The following is a 10,165-nucleotide window of genomic DNA, read 5'->3' on the forward strand; positions in this document are numbered from 1 at the left end:
CCAGGGTTTCACCACTCTCATGGTGAAGAACCTCCTCCTCACATCTAGCCTGAATCTCCCCACCTCCAGCTTCATTCCATTCCCCCTAGTCCTATCACTACCTGATATCCTGAGAAGTCCTTCCCCAGCCTTCCTGTAGGCCCCTTTCAGATACTGGAAGGCCACAATTAGGTCACCTCGGAGCCTTCTCTTCTGCAGACTGAACAGCCCCAACTCCTTCAGTCTGTCCTCATAGGAGAGGTGCTCCAGCCCTCTGATCATCCTTGTGGCCCTTCTCTGGACACGTTCCAGCACCTCCACATCCCTCTTGTAATAGGGGCTCCAGAACTGGACACAGTACTCCAGGTGGGGTCTCACCAGGGCTGAGTAGAGGGGGAGGATCACCTCCCTCGACCTGCTAGCCACACTTCTCCTGATGCAGCCCAGGATCTGATTGGCTTTGCGGGCTGCAAGTGCACACTGAGAGCTCATGTTGAGCTTTTTGTCCACCAGCAATTGTTGTAATTGTTGTAATGTTGTAATGTTGTAATTTTTTATTTTAATAATTTTTGTTTCTTAAGAGCCTGCTTTGATGAGCTACAAGTTGACCATATTAAATTGTGGCTACTCTTGGATTATGGATCTGATATCATCTATGTTTTTGACACATTTGTCAGATTCAGGACAGGTGAGTTTTCCCGTTGCTTTACAGTGTTTTCAGATACACCGTGGGTATAAAGGCAGGAAACAGAAATTCCCCTGTGGGGTGTGACCAGTGTAGTATCTTGTCTTCAGGAGAACCCAGCAGTGGAGGCTTTGGGAAGATGAAGCATCTTACAGCTTGGATTGTTTTAAGGCTAACACCTATATGCCACTTGCCTCTAATTTTAGTTCCAGCAATGCCTGATATGCATGACAGACACTGACTGAATAGCCACTATAACAGGCTGTGTGGGGAAGGGAGAATAGGGCACTTTGCATGGCATGATCATTGTGTGCATGATGTATTATTGCTTGTGTTCATTAGATTGGGCAAGAAACTACCTGCACCCCACAAGTGCTTCTTAGCCAACCTGAGCAGCACCCTGCTCAGAAGTGATTTTTGAGTTGGTCATGTGCAAGATCTGGTGCTTCGGTTCTGCCTTTGTGAAACCTAAAGAATCTGTGAAGACCATGCTAAGTCCTGTGTGAAGCAGTTCTCTTCAGCTTCCCATCCCTGTTTCTGTAGCTCTGACAGGCTCGCTCTCTGAGGGCAGGGTCTGGCTTTGAACTGGGATCTAGGCAGCCCCACAATTACCACTACTTGCATTGGCCTTTCTGGTGCATGCCTGTCCAGCTGTATGGTCAGTTTAACTATATTTCACCTATTTGCTGACTGTGCACTGTGAAGAAGAAAAGATCTGTGTCTCTCAGCAGCTGCTTGTGTTTAGCATTCCCTGTGTTTTGATACTTTCAAAAGGATTTACTATAGGACTTCAGTTCTATGAAGGGACAAAAAAAGAGCTGAGGGGCTTTTATCTCCCTTCAGGAGGAAAGCATTTTAAAAGTTATCTTGAATACTTGTCAGTCAGAAATTCATCTGCCTGGCCCATTTTTCTGTTTTGTTGTGTAGCTGTATTAATAAGGGCATATTTGATGAGCTTTCTCAGCAGTTTTCTGGGAGGTTACACATTCATGGCACAGGAGCTACTTGTGTTTGTACTGCCCATGAGTTTGCAGATACCAGAAGAGAGACACACATATACATGAGGGAACTGTTCAGATACACTCCTACTCCAGAAACACAGCTGTGCTGTGTGGGCCTCAAATGCAGCTTGGTCTTCCTCAGCAGATGCTTGCCTGAGGAAGTTGTTGCTTGTAGATTTCTAAAGGATTAGCAAAGTTTGATACTCCCCAACACACAAGGGAGTGCTTTGTGTTTCTCAGTGGACTTTTCCTCCCGACTGTCCCAGTGGGCAGGCAGTTGGACATCTTCACTTGCAGTTGCACCAAGTATTTTGCAGTGCATAGGCTGCTCCCTGCAGAACATTTTCAATGCCTTGAGCTTCCAGAGGTACAAAACAGCACTGCAGCTGTACTGCTCACACAGCCTTCCTGTAAGAACTCGTACATAGTTGCAGATTGCATCAAGGTCTTTTAAAATGACAGTTTATGTCATCTCATATTTTTAATTCTAATACTTAACAAAGTCTTTTGAATGAAGAAATACCAGTGTACAAAATTTGGCTTAGTAGCCAAAGTAGTTCACTCTGATTGTGTACACAATTGCTTAACACTTGCCTAACTTTAGTTATGACTCATGCCAGTGGTTCAAGACAAATGGGACATTTGAATCTCCTCTCTCTTTTTGCAAAGATGCCTAAAAGAAAAAGATACAGCTGTCCCAGAACAGAGTAGAAAACTGCAGAGAGCAACATGGTAATAATAGAGATGTTGAATTTTATCTTTATATGTCAGCTTTGAAACTTAATTAAGTTAATTAACTGCCATGTTGTCAGTTATCCACAGTTTAAGTTACCCAGTACTGTTGATGGTATTTTCATTCTAACAAGTAAAATACGTGTTTTTATTCTTTCAAGGCTTCCTTGAACAAGGCTTGCTAGTTCAGGATGAAAAGAAATTACGAGAGCACTATACCAAAACAATGCAGTTCAAACTGGATGTGCTGTCTCTTCTGCCAACAGACCTGGCATATTTGAAGCTTGGTTTGAACTACCCTGAGCTACGATTTAACCGCCTGCTGAGGATTGCTCGTCTGTTTGAGTTTTTTGACCGTACTGAAACCAGGACAAATTACCCAAACATGTTCCGTATTGGCAATCTCGTCTTATACATCCTTATCATCATCCACTGGAACGCCTGTATCTACTTTGCAATTTCAAAGGTCATCGGATTTGGAACTGACTCTTGGGTCTACCCCAATGTGTCTGTTCCTGAATATGGGCGCCTGTCTAGAAAGTACATTTACAGTCTGTACTGGTCAACACTTACACTGACAACCATTGGAGAAACACCTCCCCCAGTGAAAGACGAAGAGTACCTCTTTGTGGTCATTGACTTCCTGGTGGGTGTGCTCATCTTTGCCACCATTGTCGGTAACGTGGGCTCCATGATTTCCAACATGAATGCTTCCAGGGCAGAGTTCCAGGCCAAAGTGGATTCCATTAAACAGTACATGCATTTCCGGAAAGTAACTAAGGATTTGGAAGCCAGGGTTATTAAGTGGTTTGATTACCTCTGGACCAACAAGAAAACAGTGGATGAGAAGGAAGTTCTCAAAAATCTGCCTGACAAGTTGAAAGCTGAAATTGCCATCAACGTCCATTTGGACACACTGAAGAAAGTGCGCATATTCCAGGATTGTGAAGCTGGACTTCTTATTGAGCTGGTGCTGAAACTGAAACCTACTGTCTTTAGTCCTGGGGACTACATTTGCAAAAAGGGAGATATTGGGAGAGAAATGTACATTATCAAGGAGGGAAAACTGGCTGTGGTGGCAGATGATGGCATAACCCAATTTGTAGTCCTAAGTGATGGCAGCTACTTTGGTGAAATCAGCATCCTAAACATCAAAGGTAGCAAATCTGGCAACAGGAGGACAGCCAACATAAGGAGTATCGGTTATTCTGATTTGTTCTGTTTATCTAAAGATGATTTAATGGAAGCCCTCACAGAATATCCAGAAGCCAAAAAGGCTTTAGAAGAGAAAGGGCGCCAAATTCTGATGAAAGACAATTTAATAGATGAGGAAGCAGCAAAAGCAGGAGCTGACCCAAAAGACTTGGAAGAAAAAATAGAAAAGCTTGAAAGCGCTCTGGATACACTGCAGACTAGATTTGCAAGGCTCATGGCAGAATACACCTCATCGCAACAAAAGGTGAAGCAGAGACTTGCCAGAGTAGAAACACGAGTGAAAAAATATGGTAGTGGCACCTTATCAGTTGGAGAAGCAGAGGCTGAAAAACCTGAGGAGAATAAGCAGTAGTGGAGTATTTAGATTTCCTCATTTGTTGGAGAGGGTTGAAGCATGTGAAAGCCATAAATGTATGTAAATATGTGTGTGCATAGACATAATTATTTTTATATGAACTGAAGACAATGGTTTTTAGCATTTTTAACCGAAGCAGTATTTTCTTGTAAATAGAACATTGTCACCTTCTTCTTAGGGGGAGATTTGGTCTGGCATGTGGTACTTTTTTGTACTGGGAGTGGGTTTCTTACAAGTCATGCTCAGAACATCTGTTGTACATGGTATGTGTAGTCTTGACATATTGTCTCTTCCCATGCAAGTTGCATTAAGGTGGCGTTGTACTTTTGAGTAGAAGGGGTTGGGTCTTTTTTAGGGGCTTAAAAAGTATTTATAGAGTACATGCTCAACCCTGCAATCTAAGTAGTTGATTAAAGACATGAACGCACATCTGGTTTTCTCAGTCTCTTTGTTGTTTCACAGTGAAGTGTTTGTGTAAGGTGCTGGACTACAACTAAGCAGCAGCAGGCACCTTGCTGATGCAGCATAGCCCTGCCTGTCTCTCAAAAAGCCACAAATCTGGACGCTTTAGTCTAATTCTCTGCAATAATCTGGGCTCTGCACGCTGACAGAGTAGCAGTGCTCATTCACATCCTTTCTGGCATGGTCTGCAGCTGCTTTACTTGGGAAATGAGTAGGAGATCCCCTCCATTTTAATTTAGTGGAGCCCCACCCTCATTGGTAAAACCCTCACTTAGGAGGGAGTTCCCAAAAGCTCACTGATAGAAGGCAATGGGGGCAATACGGCTTCATTGAACCAGGTAAGAGAAAAGAGGGTCCTGGTGTGTGCAGCTCCTACGCAGAATCTTGAATGAATACCCCCTCAGGAAGTGGGCAGTCCCAGAGGGAGACTACTGAGAAACTGTGTGAGCTAGCTGGACACCTTGTCCCTGCTGCAAGTCAACTTTCTCCTGCAAGCAGGTTTCTGCAGGGCAGGGAGAGCAACCCCAAGCAGTCATTCCTGCTACTAGGTTTGCTCCTCATTTAAGGATGCCTATTCCCCCTCCCTTAGCTATTTACTGCCAGCTTTTCTCCAAAGTAGCTGTTGCACTACCATGTTTCCATCAGTATAGAGAGATGAAGACCCCATCTACTCAGCTTCTACTGGTAGGAACCTAGTTGTGGTGGTTGCTTTTCTACTTGGTGTATTCTCCTTGTCTCTGCTGATGACCTGAGTCTGAGGTGAATACTCTTGTCTGGTCCATTGAGCCTGTCATGGTATTAAGGACAGACCAGTACAGAGAATGGTTCTTGCTCTGTCCCATTGCAGCCTCATGATTTGCATCTTAAATAGCTCTCTCAGCCTCCTCCACGCTGCTGCTAACACAGCTGCTCAGAATACGCCCTGGTCTCTGGGCAGGCAGTTGTCCCCCTCCTATTCACACTTCTAAGGCTGCTGAGAGAAATCTGACAGTGACTAAGGAATGGGGCCTTGCCAGCAACACTGGCAGGGGGCCTATAGGTAAATGTCCATGTGTGTGCTAAGTCTGAACTCCTGATGACAACTAGCTTTAGGTAACTACTGTAGGCTGTGTTTAACCTCTGATGTCACAATTTCCTCTATCTCTAAGGGCTTTGGAAAGTATCTGAGATCTATATGCAGCCTGAAGAAGTGAGGAGTTTTGGTATCCTTATTCTCTTGCACAGCTTGAGACAAATGGGGGAGGTAAGAAAGACTGCTTTTGGCAGAGGTCTAGTGCCCTTGCTCCCACACTGAAGAAGGCAGGGTTGAGGTGGAGCTGGGTGTGGGCTGACTGCAGTGTACCCCTCTGAGCACAGTGTGGTCAGAGGCTGCTGAACTTGAAACTCTTGCTCTGTAACAGAGGCAGGTCTTTCACTCAGCTGTGGCTGACATTCACTGTTGTGTTACAGTATCCAGTAGGAGTTTCGTATTTTTTTCCATGTTCTGCATCAGTCATCAGTCTCTGTAAATATCTCTGCTGAACACACTACAGCTGTTCCAGCCTATAGGGTACACACAAATAGAACTGTTTAAAGTATTAATAATTGCAAATGTATACCTGTTAAAAAAGCCTACAGCATCTTCCCCTTAGGATGCCTCTTGGTCTGGTTTCCCTGTGCCAGAAGAAGCTGTTTTAATGCTATTGGCTTCAGTCACTTCAAAATGTACTGCTTTTGGCACGACAAATCACAGCCTCTGACGTCTTTCATCTCTGCAAGATGTTTTTCTCCCTTCTTTAATGTGGCTACCATTTGTACATTACAATATTTCAGGTAACATTCAAGAAACAGTGTTTTCTCTTATCCATATCCCTCTGGATTTTAGCATTTCATGGCAGACTTCGATCATGCCAGTATTACACATCCAAGAAAATCATTAGCTGGAAGACAGACCTGGAGCAACAGAAAATCAAGTTGGAATGGTGATGTTCTCTCCTCACCACAGGGCAGATTGCACAAAGCTTTGGGCCCATGTCCAGTTTTGACACCATCACTATTTTCAGGTACCACACAGACATGAGACTTTAACCATGATCCTGTTTGCCCACTGGCTCCTTGTGCATTGCCACCCATCTCCTTTTCTCTTCTTTCCTATCTCCATGCAGGGTGGCACAGTGAGGATAGTGCCTTGTCCAGCAGAAATAAAACTACAGTTTTCTGCTACTTGCACACACATACCACCCAGAATCACATCCTCACCCCCTCTAAGGCGTCAGGCACTACAATAAGGAGGAATGGGACAGCTCCTAGACAGCATTTGAGCATATGCCCTGAAGCTGCAAACAGGTTTAATGGCCACAGCACTCACTTTGCACAGGTGCAGCATCAAAATGCCAAAGCAAGCCCCCCCCCCCCCCAGTGTGGTACTGTTGCTCCAGGGGGCCTTTGCTGAGCCAGACAACCAATGGACAAGGCCCCAGCTATCTGAACATCTGCTGCAGATACAAAAGTAGAATAAAGCTGGGGTAGCAGCAGCACTACTGTGCTCCAAGCGCTGCTTGGAGTGAGCTTTCCCACAGCAAGGGCCTGAACTCATAGGCCCTGCTCCCTAGCAGCAAGCCTTGCTGCTCTCTGAAGTGCTCTCAGCAGCAGCACCCCATCTGTTTTCCCTCACCCCCTGCTCGTATCTTAAAGTTTTGACAGTAGAAAGCTCTGCTCTGAAAAATTCAATGAATTGCAACAGAGATGGTGGTTGACTGCACCTGTATCTGCACAGTCTCCTTCGCACATGCAGCTGAAGACTGGATTTAGCTTGATGGTGCAGCTTTCTGCAGAAACAGCCCTGAGAAGGAACAGCTCTGCATTTAATCCTTTTCTTTCAGCTATCTACTTCAGTTTTATTCCTGCCAAATATTTATTAATGTACACCCAGAGAGGGCTCTGCTTTACATTCAGAAACAAACTTTATTTTCCTGTTGCCCATAAAAGTCTAAGTGTTTTCTCTGAGCTGGCCCATACAGTGCTTGTTTAGAAAACATCTACTTCTGCATTGCTGCTAATAGCAATGATGAGAGAGGGTTTGATGGGCCAAATTTAGTCCAGGTTGTCCAACGAGATAATAGAGTCAGGCTTACTAGCAGCTGCTTTTCATCCTGAAGGTGTGAGATTATATTCATTTGTACTTGTCTTCAAAGTCCTCTGGCTCTTCTGTTAATGTTTCCATCCTGGAACAGACAGAATCAAACTCTTGTTTACACAATTAGGCATTCATAAAAACCCTTTGTGCATCCCTGAGAGCAAAATGAATTATGTGCTAAAAGGATCTGGCAACTGTACAGGCAGCTAAAGTACAAGCTTTTAGCTGTGGCAGCTTTCCCGAGGGAAGACATTGATCTGGTAATCCTGCCCCCTCCGGCTCCCCCCAGTCCAGAGGCTGAGGAGAATGCTGTCTGAGGAGTCCTTACTAGAAGGATGGAAAAACCCCTGCTCCCTTCTACTCTGCCTTGGGTAGATGGGGAGAGAAATGCATACAAGCCTGGAGGAACAACCTCTGGGGCTAAAAATGGCCAGGACTTTTGTTTATGAAATTCGGATTCTGTAACTGCTTCCAGCTCAAAAATCAAAGGCCAAGGCCTGTTGCTGCCAAATGCCCTCACAGCTTCACTGTGGAACATAAAATTCTGTTGTTCTGCACTTGCAATCCTTAGAGCAGAGTGAGGGTGTACTTGTGTTATTTAGGCAACACTGGTTTCTGCAGGCTCAAGAGCAGGACAGCAGGGTACACTTGGAGCTTCAAGGAAGAACAAAACCATTACCTTTACTCCAGATAAAGTAACTGTCCTCACAAATATTTTTCTTTCTTCATCATCTCTTACCATTTCTTCCTGACTTCTGCAAGGCAGAGTGCAGGATGCAGTGCCAGTGGCTACAGCTCCCATGATAAGGCTGTCTTCCCAAAAGGAAACTGTCCACCTCTAATAGAGCCCTGTCTTAGTTGTATAGGTAAATTGTGGGTAGGTTACTAAAACCAGAAGTGAAGAAACATCAAAGGAATTTACCAATGCTTACTATTTAATTTTTCTTTCCTTAACATTTGTACTGGCTGATACCAATCTTCCTGCAACAAGGTAACTGAGAAAGCATCACTGGACTGACAGGCAGCTTGATGAACAGCTACTAATTTCTCACCTTTTTCTGTTTTGACATGTCACATCTTTAGCATCCTGACAAGAACTCCTCAAAACCATTCTGTTTCTACTGCCCCTACCATAGCCCTAGAAAGGGAGCCACCCCAAAACAGTCACTACGCTTGAGCAGCCCCTCCAGGTGGGTAGCACAGTGAGAAACAATGGGCGCTACCTGCCTTTTACCAGAGAAGATAAAGAAGCATGAAAGGAATTTTTCTGTTTGGGGGGACAGCTTACCTCCAGGGCTGATAAATCAAACTGTCCCTGCTGAAAAGATCCCCTTTTTTTTAAAGGATACCTGATTGCCAGTTCCACATTGAAGGACAAATATTTTACTCACAGAACAGGGCAGATAATTCAAGAAGCTTCAGCGAGATTCCCATGATTTTCAAATTATTTTTAGATTTAGGCTGTTTCAAGCAAGTCCTTGGGGCTTCTTGTTCACAGTATCCAATGAATGCTTGACTCAAGGGACCTTCTCTTACAGCAGCAATTTTGGGCACTCTGTGATGAAAGAAATGATCCAGAGGTGGGTTTTTAATGGATTTTGACTACTGAAAACCCAACACTTCATCTCCTTTCAGTAACACAGCTGCCTCCAATCCCATTTGCATGAACGTTAATTAAAAAAAAGCTTATGTCTAGCAACAAAAAGCTGCAGCACTTTTCTAGGAAAGCATTTCATGCCTTTCCAAGCACATCAGCTGCCACTACAGCAAATTTATTCCGTCATTTCTAGTCAGACTTCTCCATGTGTCATTCAGATGAGAGTACTGACAGAAAGGATGAGGCTCCCAGCTACCAGCAGACTCACAGAGGTGCTGTCCTATGGCAGTTTTAGGCTATGCCTTTAAAAGTTAGCTGTAGATTTTGAGCAGAAAAATAGAAAAATATAAATAAATGACTATTGGGTGTAAAAAGGAAAATGAAAGATTATTCTGAACAGATTCACTGAGCAGTTGTTCCATAACATCTTTCACCTTTCACTTCCATTCCTATTCCTTTTATTTTCTTCTGTTGTCTTGTCTGTTCTGCTTTGCTCAGGGAGATAAATACCTGCTTCCGGCTGGCCTTGAGAAAAGATAAGAACACTAACTTTGCTTCTTTGAACTAACATTCCTTCTTCTTGGCTCCTCTTTTCTTCTGTTACAGGTTGGGGAGGAGGCTTTGAGGGGGGAGTGGAGCAGCTTCCCTGCAGAGAGGGTATAGGAGGGGTTCTGTGCTATTTTCTAATTGTAAATATCTGTATAATATTGTAAATACTGTATATTCTGTACATACTCATTGCATTCCATTGTAGAGTGTAGTTTTTGCTTTGTAAATACAGCTTCTGTTTGCTTCCAACTGAGTTGGTTGTGCTTAATTAATGTGAATGGGAAACTTCAACCCACCACATAACACAAAATAATTGGTGCCTATTCAATGTGGGGCAATTGCTTAATCCCTGCTCAGACTTAAGGAAGCAAAACGAAGCTGTTTTGGGTTCTGTGGCATTTGATATATTCTGCCCTTATGGTGATAATTTACAAATGGTGTATCAGGCTAATGTTTGATAAGCTGGGAAGATATC

The 10,165-nt window shown here is 43.9% G+C and overlaps 1 protein-coding gene across 4 annotated transcripts in view; it reads left to right on the forward strand.

Annotated features, from left to right (window-relative positions):
* Positions 1-4,396, forward strand: part of CNGA3 (cyclic nucleotide gated channel subunit alpha 3) — a 41,052-nt gene extending 36,656 nt beyond the window's left edge. For 3 of the 4 annotated variants that reach the window (XM_068140462.1, XM_068140480.1, XM_068140471.1), the window contains 2 exons: positions 561-667; positions 2,559-4,396. In XM_068140462.1, the coding sequence (XP_067996563.1) occupies positions 561-667; positions 2,559-3,964 (1,513 nt within the window). In that variant the 3' untranslated portion in view covers positions 3,965-4,396. The remainder of the gene's footprint in view (positions 1-560; positions 668-2,558) is intronic. The other variant, XM_068140485.1, reaches the window with a different exon arrangement.
* Positions 4,397-10,165: the final 5,769 nt, after the last annotated feature.

The sequence above is a fragment of the Melanerpes formicivorus genome, unplaced genomic scaffold, assembly GCF_026170545.1.
Source record: "Melanerpes formicivorus ecotype bairdi unplaced genomic scaffold, bMelFor1.0.p_v2 SCAF_1, whole genome shotgun sequence".
Classification (NCBI taxonomy): domain Eukaryota; kingdom Metazoa; phylum Chordata; class Aves; order Piciformes; family Picidae; genus Melanerpes; species Melanerpes formicivorus.